The 14,525-nt window shown below is 30.9% G+C and overlaps 1 protein-coding gene across 2 annotated transcripts in view; it reads right to left on the reverse strand.

The window, feature by feature from the left end:
- The window catches only part of LOC111642061 (abscission/NoCut checkpoint regulator-like), a 60,549-nt gene that overhangs the window by 223 nt on the left and 45,801 nt on the right, over positions 1 to 14,525 (reverse strand). For both annotated transcript variants that reach the window (XM_023388330.1, XM_023388329.1), the window contains exons 7-10: positions 6,431 to 6,623; positions 3,122 to 3,204; positions 230 to 316; positions 64 to 158 (exon numbers count right to left, since the gene is read on the reverse strand). In XM_023388330.1, coding sequence (XP_023244098.1) covers positions 64 to 158; positions 230 to 316; positions 3,122 to 3,204; positions 6,431 to 6,623 — 458 coding nt within the window. The remainder of the gene's footprint in view (positions 1 to 63; positions 159 to 229; positions 317 to 3,121; positions 3,205 to 6,430; positions 6,624 to 14,525) is intronic.

Here is a 14,525-nt window from a genome sequence, read left to right on the forward strand (position 1 = left end):
AGACAAAAACAAATTACAATTTAGATAAAAACAATTATGAAAATAACTTGAAGCGCTTCTTACTTGAAACATCTAAGACAAAATAAATCTTTATCACATCCAAAACATCGTAATTGGGCATTAGCCATACAAATTACACACCATGGTAATTCATCATTCTGTAATTAAAGTTTTGTATTTAGAAATATATTGAATAACCATTAATATTAAAATATAAAATTTTGTATACCTCATTTTCACTATCTGAAGATTGATGCAACTTTTTATCATAATTAGTTTCATCTAATTTACTATCTAAAGCTGCTTCTGCAACAAACTGAAATTAACATTTTCTTTTTTTAAATTAAGCATTCCATGAATGTCTCATAATAATAATAATGATAATGACTATTGTTATATAAATATTTATAATGCTATTTAAAATTATAAAACAGAAGACACATGCAATTGTCTGTTCAGTGTTAAATNTTGTCAATGAGTTCTTGATAGTGGATCCAGATGCAATCTACAAATAATTTTTCTTGAAACTAGGCCATTTTTCTCGGAATGCAGTGGTCTGAATTGTATATATATTTAAATTAATTCTTTTTAAAATTAAATTAAGTATAGGCCTAAATATTAATAAATTGGCGCTTGTGTAATTTTTAATTCGATATTTTAAAAAAAGTAATGCTAATTACTTATGTTTTTTGCCTACTTTTACATGTTCCAAGTAGCTAGAACTATTAATTAGACTGAAGAAATTACGTTCTGATAATTCCTCTGGCATATATTATTTAAGGTTAAATTTTATATAATTTGCTACTTTCGTAAGAAAACAAAATTATTTTAATTAAATAACTGATGCTTTTAAAACCTTACATAAGGACCATAAAGTCACATTTTAGAATTTAATAAATCCAGTCATAAATAATTAACACTGAAATAATGTATAATTTAGAAATGATATAACCAAATATTTATAATGCTATTTAAAATTATAAAACAGAAGACACATGCAATTGTCTGTTCAGTGTTAAATTTTTAACCCAAAATTAAAAATTCAATTAGCTATTTACCATCAACAATTTTATATGCAGTGGTTAATTCAGTTTATATTAATTCTCCATGATATATCAATCAATAAAGCGTAATGCTATTTTAAATTTGATATAACTATCTTGTAAATCTCATTAACAAGCAGAGCAACCTTTCAGAACACTGAATCTACAAACCATACTCTTAGGTGAAAATGTGCTCTAACATTTAAATAAATTTTTAAAATGAAAACAAAATTACATTTATTTAAACAATATTTTTATATATAATTAAATATGAAAATCCATTAATGAATTTAATACAATATATCAATCTTGGAAGAAATTGCTATTTGTAATTAATTATAAAGCAAATACACATTTAAACGATGGTTACTAGATTCTACAATTGTTGTAAAAAATTTACATTGCAATATTTTAAGTATTATTTTTTAAAAGTTAAAAATTAAAATTTAATTTTTTAAGTTTGAGTATTTTTCTCATCTACACACAAAACTGTATAGCTACAACCAACAGACTGCCGAAACTCTATCGGGCTAGTTTTATGCTAATTATTAAATAAATTACGTAATCAATTTGGTACTAGAGGTAAGCGTTAGGCGCCATCTCTTATTAATAATTATAAATAATTTTAATTAATTTAAATAATTTGGATAAATTTAAATAAAACTGTATGATGTAGTTAAAAAACATTGGAAACATTTCATCTCAAATGGTCACAATATCGTTCATTTTCAACATATTTCCTAATATTACTATAAACTGTATTATAAAATTTTTTTTTACAACTTTATTTGTATATAACAGGGGTGGACAAGCAAGAGTTCAGTGGGAGCCAAAATGTAAGTTTTGCAAAATGCATGAGAGCCTCAGTTCTGTACTTTTTTATTCTGTACCGCGATTTTATTATATAATATAAATATGTTTATTAAAAAATTCAATATTTGTTTCATATTATATTTTCACAAAATTGTGGAAATAAAATTGTAAAAATAATAATAAAAAACAGAAATTAACACTTTCAGCAAGAGCCGCATGTAACTCAAAAAGAGCCGCATTTGCCCATGTCTGGTATATAACTTACNATAAAGCGTAATGCTATTTTAAATTTGATATAACTATCTTGTAAATCTCATTAACAAGCAGAGCAACCTTTCAGAACACTGAATCTACAAACCATACTCTTAGGTGAAAATGTGCTCTAACATTTAAATAAATTTTTAAAATGAAAACAAAATTACATTTATTTAAACAATATTTTTATATATAATTAAATATGAAAATCCATTAATGAATTTAATACAATATATCAATCTTGGAAGAAATTGCTATTTGTAATTAATTATAAAGCAAATACACATTTAAACGATGGTTACTAGATTCTACAATTGTTGTAAAAAATTTACATTGCAATATTTTAAGTATTATTTTTTAAAAGTTAAAAATTAAAATTTAATTTTTTAAGTTTGAGTATTTTTCTCATCTACACACAAAACTGTATAGCTACAACCAACAGACTGCCGAAACTCTATCGGGCTAGTTTTATGCTAATTATTAAATAAATTACGTAATCAATTTGGTACTAGAGGTAAGCGTTAGGCGCCATCTCTTATTAATAATTATAAATAATTTTAATTAATTTAAATAATTTGGATAAATTTAAATAAAACTGTATGATGTAGTTAAAAAACATTGGAAACATTTCATCTCAAATGGTCACAATATCGTTCATTTTCAACATATTTCCTAATATTACTATAAACTGTATTATAAAATTTTTTTTTACAACTTTATTTGTATATAACAGGGGTGGACAAGCAAGAGTTCAGTGGGAGCCAAAATGTAAGTTTTGCAAAATGCATGAGAGCCTCAGTTCTGTACTTTTTTATTCTGTACCGCGATTTTATTATATAATATAAATATGTTTATTAAAAAATTCAATATTTGTTTCATATTATATTTTCACAAAATTGTGGAAATAAAATTGTAAAAATAATAATAAAAAACAGAAATTAACACTTTCAGCAAGAGCCGCATGTAACTCAAAAAGAGCCGCATTTGCCCATGTCTGGTATATAACTTACTTTTTTCACTAATTCGTCAGCTATTTCATCATCGTTTTCATCATCATTATTTTCATCATCACTAGCGGCAGTTACTTCTTTGCCTGTAAATAACAACAGTTATGAAAAAATTTAAATTGACGTGCAAACTGAATATTTTGATGTACTTATTTATTTAAACCTATTGGTATTATTGTATTTAGATGAATTACTTGTTCAGTTTTAAAAGTTAAATTTTAAATTAATGATGATGACAACTTTCAAAACATTTGAACATATTTATTCAATGGAAAATCAGCCTTCTTGATAAAAAGCACCGAGTTCAGCGTTAATACGATTTTTCTTATATCGCAAGTACTTTCGACGAGTATTATATCGTTGTCTTCAGGCAAAAAAAGAACAAATTTGAAAATTAGAATGTGCAGAATGTTCCAAGTAGAAAACGGAAAAGTTTTCTTGTCAATTTCTAAATTATAGCGTTCGGTAATTCCGTTGGTCACGTGCAACAAGCTTTTGCTGGTGTTTGAAATATCTTAAATCCACACGACTAGCAGCGCATGCGTTGAGGAGCGATCGTACTAATTGTGCGACTCTTGGCGCTTTTTGCTGTTTAAACGCTGGTATAAAGTAACCCATATTTCGGGCAAGTCGAGTGTGGGGACGTTGCATGCGTCTGTGGTCATTGTAAGGAGCGCTTCCCAAATAAATGTAATTCTTCTGTTGTTACAGCTCCTGAGCAACGCTGTTTTTGACCATAACGGGTTATAGCCCTGCTGTAGAACTTTTCTGGCGAGCTCTGTGGTCTGTCTTCCTTTGTTTATATCATCTTGATGTTCTGCGATACGGCAAGTGAGCATTCTTGTCGTTGCCCTTATATACTTCTCAATTGTCCCCGTTATTGGATTTTCCAGTTGCACTGCGTATATTCCCGATTTTTCTAAAACGTTGACTTTATCCTGATCATTGCATAAACTCCTGCGTAGGTTGGGTAGGGGAGTTAAAGGAAGAGTAAAGCTGTATCGCCGGAAAATACGGCTAATAAGTATGGATGGTGCTCCTAGGTACGGCAGCGCTGATTGTACTGTAGACATTTCTTTTTTGCTATGTAGTGTGGTAAACGGGAAAAGGGAATCTTTTACCCTACGTAGTACATGCATAAATTTGGCACTTGTGAATCCAGCGTGATGTACTGCCATTCTTACGATTTCCAGTTCGACTTTTATTAGAGCTTGCAATGAGGGAAGTAGCATCGCTCTTCTGATGACAGCCGCTATGGCGGAATTGACATACCGCGACGGTTGAAATGCATCAGCTGGAATGATATAGGGGACTATGTTGGACTTATGATGCAGTTTATAGTGCATCATAAGTCCACAGACGCATGCAATGTCCCCACACTCGACTTGCCCGAAATATGGGTTACTTTATACCAGCGTTTAAACAGCAAAAAGCGCCAAGAGTCGCACAATTAGTACGATCGCTCCTCAACGCATGCGCTGCTAGTCGTGTGGATTTAAGATATTTCAAACGCCAGCAAAAGCTTGTTGCACGTGACCAACGGAATTACCGAATGCTATAATTTAGAAATTGACAAGAAAATTTTTCTGTTTTCTACTTGGAACATTCTGCACGTTCTAATTTTCAAATTTGTTCTTTTTTCACCTGAAGACGATGATATAATACTCGTCGAAAGTACATGCGATATAAGAAAAATTGTATTAACGCTGAACTCGGTGCTTTTTATCAAGAAGGCTATACAATTTTGGCGTGAGTTTATTTATTTATCTATTTCTATAATGGAAAATCATTACTATTATACACTTATCTGACTGTAAATAGCTTTATCACCACCATATATTCACATTTTTTCATTAATAGAATATGTAAATCCTATATATTTGTGTACAATGTATATCTGTTTCAAAATTTGGTAAAATTGGCAATTGGTAAATGAAGTTGCAATCAGTGATTTTGCTGTGTGCAATAATTTTCTTGGTGTGTGGAAAATTGCAGTAAAGAAGTTCCTTATAGAAGTGCAAAAGTGATACAAGTATGCTGTAACAAAACTCCATCTGGACCAATAGGATAACAAGAGTATGTATTTCTTTGCTGAATCATTGCATTGATGGAACTTAGGCAGAGATGTATGAGCCAGCACTAAATGGCAATCAAATGAATGGCAGCATCAGAGATTCGCATGACTAAAGTAAAGTCAACATAATGCTGATTGTTGTAAAAGATATCCTTCATCATGCTGTTCCTGTGAACTAAACTATGAATGCTAATTACTAGCAATAGCTTATTGGATAGCCATCATCTGCATACAACACTACAAAAGAAATGACTGTCTTTGATAAAATGATACAACATAATCCATCAGTACTGTTAAATACACCAGAGGATGTTTTTGTGGTGTTGCTGGGGTGATCCCCAAAAATATGGACTAAAATTAAGTTATTCATATGGGTAGTGATTATATTGAAGATCAGTAATATTCCATTTATGTCTAAATAAAGTATAATGTGTGTTATATACCTGTTGACAATATCTTTTACTCAATCCATGTATACTCGACTATTTCTCATATCATTCTAACTTAAAAGATAAATTTATCCATTTTCTGTAAAATTCAAAAAAAAAATAGCAAAAGAAATAGTGTTACTGTATTCAGATCAAACAGCAAATTTTCCTGTTGCTATTATTTTGAGTTTCATATTTGTAATTATTTTATACTAAATATAAATTATTCAAATTGTCTTTATGGAAATTTAAAATTCAAACAAAAACATCTAAGATGGTGAAATTCAAGCAATTTACTTGCTAAAGTAGCGTGCTTACTCTAAAATCTTTTTTCCTCAACTTTAGCAAGTATCCTATCTGCACACCTCCCTTCTTTACCTCAAGCAATTTAATTTATAATTCAAATTTCTCTTTTATTGCATGTTCATACCATTCACCATTCTTGTCTAAATTGTCATAAGTTTTTACTTATGACAATTTAGACAAGAGTCAACATCAAACTGAGATCTAAAAATTTTTTTTGTTTAATAATTTGGTAAATTTTGCACTTTCATTGCTTATATTTTGGCAACCACCTTATAGAAAATCTTGACATTTTGCAAACTATCTAAGAAAGCAATTTTCTTTCGAATGAAATATTTGGAATTACTTCAGGTGTTTGGGGAGGGTGGAGAAATTGACCCCCGAAAATTAGCAACTCTGATTCCTGTATATATAATATAGTTGGTGACTTTTTACTTGGAGAGTCAGCCATGATTCCTAATTTAGCATATGATGATACAGCAACAAAATTTTCAAAATAAACATTACCTTTTTTCTTTAGTTTTTTTAATTGATTTTGTAATTCTTTATCACTTTCTAATTCCTTTATTTCTTTTTTTGCTAATAATTCCACTTTTGAAGTTTGTTCAGCTAAATATCTGTTAACTTCATCAACATCAACTTCTTTATTTTCTTCTTTTGGTAGTAAATCTTTTGGAATTTCATCAGGCAAAACTGTTTTCTAGAAAATAATTTTTTTAAATTAATTCATTTTATTATGTAAAATATATTTCACTTCATGCCTACATTTAACTATGTAAAATAAATACACTTAAGTGTTGTGGTGTTACTGTTTGCAACTATTTAGAGCATAAAAAGTGTTCACTAGCACTTTCAGTAGCATAAAGCTACCATCTTCAGGTGAATATCGAATACAAATATTTTTCAAACGATTAGCTTTTGAACAAACTTATGAAAATAAGTAGTGCGCGTGGACAGAATACAGAAATTGAATTTAAAATAAAAGATGATCTAAAATGTGAAAAGCATTATGAACGTTATTATATCCCCAAATATATTAAAAAAGCAATTGAGTGAATGGTATGAACATGCAATAAAAGAGAAATTTGAATTATAAATTAAATTGCTTGAATAAAGTTATCCACAATTGTGGAATTTCAACGGTTGGTATGTTGCACGGTGTTATGGTGGCAATGTATAGGTTCTCCCATATGAATAATTCTTTATGATTGTTACACCATTTGAGTACAGTCGACCCCCCTATAATTACGGTCCCTATAGTTACGATTCCTATAAAACTACGAAAAAATTGCTACTGGTATCCGTAAAAAATAGTAAAAGTTCCCTATAAACACCTCAAACGTCATCGGGAAGCCGAACTACTTTCCCGCCGTCCGTAGCGCCACGCTACGGAGAGATTTCTATCGTCTGGACAGTATTATATAAATTATATATAAATTAGGTACTGTACATATAATTATATATTAATTATATATAAATTAGGTACTGTATATATAATTATATATTAACTTATTGTAACTTTGTTATAATTAAATATATAATTTCCGCCGTCTAGCGTGGCGCCACGCTACGGAGATTTTTACGCTAACTATCGTCTGTCAGTATGTAAATTAGGTACCGTAAGTCTAATACAGTACTGTAATTTTATACATTTCTTGTGAAAGAAACATTTCTTATTCAACGGCGATTAAAATTATTTATATTAATGATGTCTCCGAAGTTCTACGAAGTTTTCACAGAAAAATAAGTTGTTAGAAATCGGCCGCTCTTTGCTGAGCTGTTCCGCGACGAAAACAATGTTGAGCAATGGCAATGTCGAATGGTGACACTCGGTAAGTAATCCTACAATTTTTTGTTTATAGCGTAGTTTATACGGATTATTCCCAAAAAATATATACGTATTTTGGAAATGTTGAGTCGGATTAGTCTAGAATCGATTAATTTTATGGAAGAAAATCTTTCAAACAGCCGTAGTCCGTAAACTTGACACGTGTCGGGTTGTGATTGGAAGGATTCGTAAGAAAGCGGATTCCTAGAGAATGGAACGTATCTCTATCTTATAGGGGGGTCGACCGTAATTTGGTTTGGGCCCAGAGGGGAAAATAATCTTGGTCAAGCACTTTTTTTTTAGCTAGTTTGGTTGATGGTCTATTGTTTCTAATGTCCTCCTGATGTTCTAGGATGCCAGAGCTTAGCATTCTATGTAGCTTGTTTCCTCTCCTGAGAGTGCATGTTTTAATGGGATTTGATACACACCAGATTTTTCATTCAAATTAAGAATATCTCTGTCATTGCACAGCAGTCTTCTTAGTGTTGGATGTGGGATTACAGGTAATATAAAACCATTCTTTCTAAAAAGATGTGCTATTTTTAGTGAGATTGGGCGTAAGTATGGTATCAGAAGATGTGTTATTTTTAGTTTCTCTTTGTTACTAAGAAAGGACTGCGGAAACAACTTATCTTTGACATGATTTTGGAGAAAGTGAAACTTAGAGAATAACCTGCATTTAGCATTGCTTTGGTGATAAGTTGCAATTCCTCATTGACTGTTGCTTGGGTGGAAGGGAGTAAGTATGCTCTCCAAATGAGAGATGCTATAGTAGAATTCACAAAGTATGAAGGTTGGAAGGCTGCAGCAGGAATAATATGCAGTGCTTTGTTGTTTCTATGATTTATGGAAAACATAAGATCAGGTGATCTGTAGATCCAAGGAGATACTGGTGTTTTGTTCTTCTTCTATAGTGAAATTGAGGGATAAACAGAAGCTAACATTTGAATAAATTGATCTAATTCGGCTGTTGAGCCATTCCATGCAAGCAGTATGTTGTCAACATAGCGTAAATACATGATAGGAAAGCAGATGGACAAAGGGGCATTGAAAATATGATGTTCTATGTTCCTCATGATGAGCTTTGCCAAGATAGGCAATAGTGGGGAATCCATAGGTAATCCCTGGGTTTGTTTGTATATTTTACCATTAAATTGAAAATAATTATTTTCTATGATAAGAAAGAGAGCCTTGAGCAAGTGTAAAACGTGTGATGTTGTGTAACCAGAATTAAGCAGCAGAGTGTTTGCAAGCATGATGGTTTCGAAATGAGGCACTGATGGATACAAAGAAATTACATCAACTTTGTACAATTGGTACGAGTTAGTGGGGAGGTTTTTTAATTTTGCTAAAATACTTAATTTAGCATCCATTGAGGATGTAGTAACAAAGTCAGAATGTGGAACCAAAGCTGTAATTTGTTTAACTAGTGCAGTTTCTAAATAATATGTAGGGTGGGAGTGTTTGTTGACTAAAGGTCTTAAAAGCCAATTGGGTTTATGCATCTTTGCTTCAAAGTATAATCTGGGGCATGCAACGTTGGTTGGTGGATTGAGAGGACCTTTTAAAGAGGTTATGATTCCTGGAAGTGTTATAACTTTAAGTGTCTTTCTTAATACTGTTGTGGTTGGATCCTGTTTTAGTATGATTGATTTGGATTTGTCAAGGAAATCATTGGCTCTTGTTAGGAAATCTTGGTTTTTGTTTAATACAAATCTTTTGTCTTTATCTGCTACTAGTAGATTTAAATGATTAGATGCGAGGAATGTCTTTACTGTCCGAGCAATCTTAATATTTAATTTCTTGGTTTTCAAATGAATATTACCTGTAACCTCACATCCAACACTAAGAAGACTGCTGTGCAATGGCAGAGATATTCTTAATTTGAATGAAAAATCTGGTGTGTATCAAATCCCATTAAAACATGCACTCTCAGGAGAGGAAACAAGCTACATAGGGGCCATAGCTAGAATGCTAAGCTCTGGCATCCTAGAACATCAGGAGGACATTAGAAACAATAGACCATCAACCAAATTAGCTAAAAAAGTGGTTGACCAAGATTATCTTCCCCTCTGGGCCCAAACCAAATTACTCAAATGGTGTAACAATCATAAAGAATTATTCATATGGAAGAACCTATACATTGCCACCATAACACTGTGCAACATACCAACCCTTGAAATTCCACAATTGTGGATAACTTCATTCAAGCAATTTAATTTATAATTCAAATTTCTCTTTTATTGCATGTTCATACCATTCACTCAATTGCTTTTTTAATATATTTGGGGATATAATAACGTTCATAATGCTTTTCACATTTTAGATCATCTTTTATTTTAAATTCAATTTCTGTATCCCGTCCATGTGCACTACTTATTTTTATAAGTTTGTTCAAAAGCTAATTGTTTGAAAAATATTTGTATTCAATATTTGCCTGAAGATGGTAGCTTTATGCTACTGAAAGTGCTAGTGAACACTTTTTATGCTCTAAATAGTTGCAAACAGTAACACCACAACACTTAAGTGTATTTATTTTACATAAATATATTTTACATCTTACTTTTTACCGTATTCTGATAAATCCATATATAGAATAGAAATGTCTATTTGAAGTATATGATTTTTCACTCTATGGAGAAAAAGTATAAGTAGTGCCCTATGACAAAATAATAATAGGAAAAGTAACTTTATTTATTGACTATACAAAAGTCGAGACATATAATAATTTATTCCATAGTTCAATAAACTGGCCAACGATTATTGTAACAATGTATTAAAAAAAACAAATAACGTATGTTTCAAATTTATACGGACACGAAAAAATTAAAGTGAAACCCAAATTTGCTGCATTAAGTGACAAATGTTTTATTAAAAATAACATGGATTTACATGTTTCCACACTGCAAAATAAGAATTTTAATCAAACATTAACATTTTGTCACTGAAAATAATATTTTTGAAAATTTTGTACAAAAAAACTGTTACATATTTATCCGGACAGGTTTCAAATTGCAAAGTTTTCTTACAATTTAATGACCAATGTAACCACCATTTAACTTAATTACATTAAATACTCGATTAGGCATTGTTTCAATTAGATTCTGAAGGAATTCAATCTTAAGTTTATCCCAAGCATCTGAAATTGCTGCCTTCAAATGATGAATTGTGGAAAACTGTTTTCCATTGGATAAACTTTACGAACCATCATCAACAAAAGATTTTCCATCAGATTCAGGTCAGGGCTTCTAGCAGGCCATGTCATCAGATTAATATTTTTACGTTTAAACCACATTTTTGTTGATTTAGAGGCATGCACAGGGGCATTGTCTTGTTGAAAGATCCAATTTGGTCCACAAATATTTGATCAAGCTTCCAATAAATGATCTTCAAGCATGCCTTGATACTTCTCTGAATTCATTCTTTGAGTTATAAATGCTAAACCTGAGGTTCCATTGAATCCAAACACACCTCACACTATTATTGATCCCCCACCCATTTGGCGTTTTGAAAATATTTGTTTTTCGGTTCTTAAATTGTGAAAATAATACTTTCAACCGTCTGGACTATCTAAGATGAGTTGTTTTTTTATCACTGAACAAAACTTCAATCCATTCTTTGGACCATGTCATGTGTTTTTGTGCCCAATCAAGTCTATCACTTTTGTGCTTTAATGAAAGTGGTGGCATTATAGCTTTTTTTCTGAATTTTAACGCTGGAGATTTATTTAAAACTCTCCACACTGTTGTGCAAGTCTAATTCTTGTTTTATTTTTCTTACTGATGTTTGTTTTGTGGAGCAAACCTTGATGATTTGTCTTCAATCTCGAGGTATAAGATTCGGTTTTGGACCTGTCTTGAATTTTGGTACATCCTAGCCACGTCTTTTTGATAAATAATCACCAACAGTCGATTTTGGACAATTTATATATGCTGCAATTTCTCTTATTGACTTGCCTTGTGATTTATAGGCATCAATCTGCTCTTTTTCATAATCATATAAATTCTTTGTTCTACCCATTTTAGAACGTTGAACAACATAAAGAATTTGTATTACAATTAGATATGTAAGCTGATTTGTATATTTAAATGCTTGAAACTAAACAATATTCTATTTAACTCATGAAATGAGTGCCTGTCCGGATAAATATGTAACAGTTTTTTTGTACATGATTTTCAAAAATATTATTTTCAGTGACAAAATGTTAATGTTTGATTAAAATTCTTATTTTGCAGTGTGGAAACAAGTAAATCCATGTTATTTTTAATAAAACATTTGTCATTTAATGCAGCAAATTTGGGTTTCACTTTAATTTTTTCGTGTCCGTATAAATTTGAAACACACCTTATCATATATTTACAGCAATAAAAAACATTTTATTTAAAACACTTTCCATATTACCATTATCAAAATATTTCATACCAGCATTTCTCAAACTTTTTGCTCTTGTAACTCAATATACTTGTTTGTAATAGTTCCACAACCCAAATGTTTTTAGGTTTTTTAAAAATTTTATATTATAAACTGTATATTATATAACAAAATAAAATTATGCATTATTGATAATAACTTCTACATGTAAAATGTAACATCAAGTACATTTCTATTAAGAGCCAATTCAGGTCAATTTTGATTTTTAACAAATAACTTCAATAATAACTTCAATTTGTTTTTGTTATTGAAACTTGAGTGTTAAAAAATGCAAGGCTGATAATTGTAAATAAAACAGACTGTTTCAAAATTATTCAGGAGTCTATTTTACTTTGAAAAATGTTAAAAGTCTTTTTTATAAACGTAATGAACTCTTTTTTAAAATATACTTTTCAGGTGGTAAGAAAATTTTGTCAATTTTACTTTTATATACAAAAACATCTTTAAAACTTGTTTATTGATCTACTTGTGTCAAAATGCATTGTTATTTATTTTTTTAAAATTTATTGTTACATATGCCAATAAACCTAAAAGTTTGAATAAACAAAGAAATATTTTCAAAATCATTTTTCAACTCAAATGGCTTTATGATTATGACCTTACATAAAACCTCTCTTTTGAAGTTATTCAAAATAGAAAAGAGAAATCAATTTCATATACACACATTCTGTAATCTTAATTTTATTACTAAATGGCAATAATAATTTAAGAAAAACAGTTGTTAAAAAATTTCCAGTACTTAACCAATGCATCTATTATTTCAGTAATACAAGTATTATGAATATTTCTGTGGAAGGTAGTATCATTTTGTGACCCATTAAAATTTTAATGTAACCCAATATTGGGTTGCAACCCATAGTTTGAAAAATTTGAGAAATGCTGTTTCATACATAGATATTCTACTTGTTATTTATAAATGTGTCTGAAGAAATGTTGGCATAAAATTTACAAAATATAACAGTTATTAGAATTAAATGCAAATGAATATTACTTCAGTGATAAATGATAGCTTTTGGAAATGATCACCTTAATAATATAAATCATTATATATAATTTATAAAAATTGATTTTCAATAAATTCAGATACCTTTGTACTAAATTTTAATATAAATATTTCAATAGCATCTCTCTCTCTTTTTTGAAAAACTTTTTGAATAAAACTTAAAAGTTTTAATTAATTATACATATATACCTACTGAATAATTGTGTGTGTGTATATATATATATATATACACCGTATTTTTCGCCGTATAAGACGCACTTTTTCTCTCCAAAATCGGGGGGAAAAAAGTGCCTGTGTCTTATACGGCAAATACAAAAGCCCACCATGGCCCTCCACTGCTGCATACATACATAACCGCAGGAATACTCGGCCACTCCGTTCCCTTCCACCTCTTGGCGCCGTCTGATACCAGGAAGCTCTGCTCTGCCTCGCACTGTATTTGGACGGTCTTTGCCTTGCGCTGCGATTGGCTGGGCGAAGAGGCACGTGCCTTCGCTCTCTCCCGCGCTGGCTTTGTGCGGTCTTTGCCTCGCGCTGCGATTGGCTGGGCGAAGAGGCACGTGCCTTCGCTCTCTCCCGCGCTGGCTTTGTGCACTTTTTAGAGTCTCGTAAGCCAGCACGGGAGCGGGTGAAGGCACTCGTCTCTGCGCTCAGCTAATAGCAGTGATATATGTAGTATGGTATATCTGAATGAAATATATCATATTTCATACCACCCCATCAAGATGTCAAAGCAGAAGAGACTGTTTATGATAGTAAAGATAGCTCTTAGTATGTTACATGGTTGACATAAAATTTTTCTTAACTGCTGTTAACTTTATACAGTTGATATAAAATATTTTACTACAGAATTTGGTTCATAATCTTTTTTTTTCTGAATTTGCCTCCTTTAAAATTGGGTGCGTCTTATATGCCGGTGCATCTTATACGGTGAAAAATACGGTATATATATTCATTAATCTATATAAAGGTTTTTTGATTAACTCATCTAAATAAAATTATACAGGTACATAACAAAATTATATATCTTCTAAAACAGTTGTTCCCAAAGTGGGTGTTACTGCCCATGTAGACAGTAAATAGATCTAGGAAGTAAAAAGAAGTAATTGGGTAGCAGGAGGTACTAGAGGCAGGTACTGAACAGTGACCATAGGCAAAAATTGGGGTCACTGACAACCTTTACCTTGCCTCTACTAAAATGGGTAAGAAGAAACATTACATTGTTCTCGACATCTGGGTTTCCAGATGTCGAGAACAATGTACAGCAAGAACACAAAGTATGACATTCATAAAAAAGTTTCTCTAAGAATTTTCAAGCCTTTCTCACACACGGGAAAATG

This window comes from Centruroides sculpturatus, unplaced genomic scaffold (assembly GCF_000671375.1).
Source record: "Centruroides sculpturatus isolate CEXI.00-Female unplaced genomic scaffold, Cexi_2.0 scaffold1617, whole genome shotgun sequence".
Taxonomy (NCBI): Eukaryota; Metazoa; Arthropoda; class Arachnida; order Scorpiones; family Buthidae; genus Centruroides; species Centruroides sculpturatus.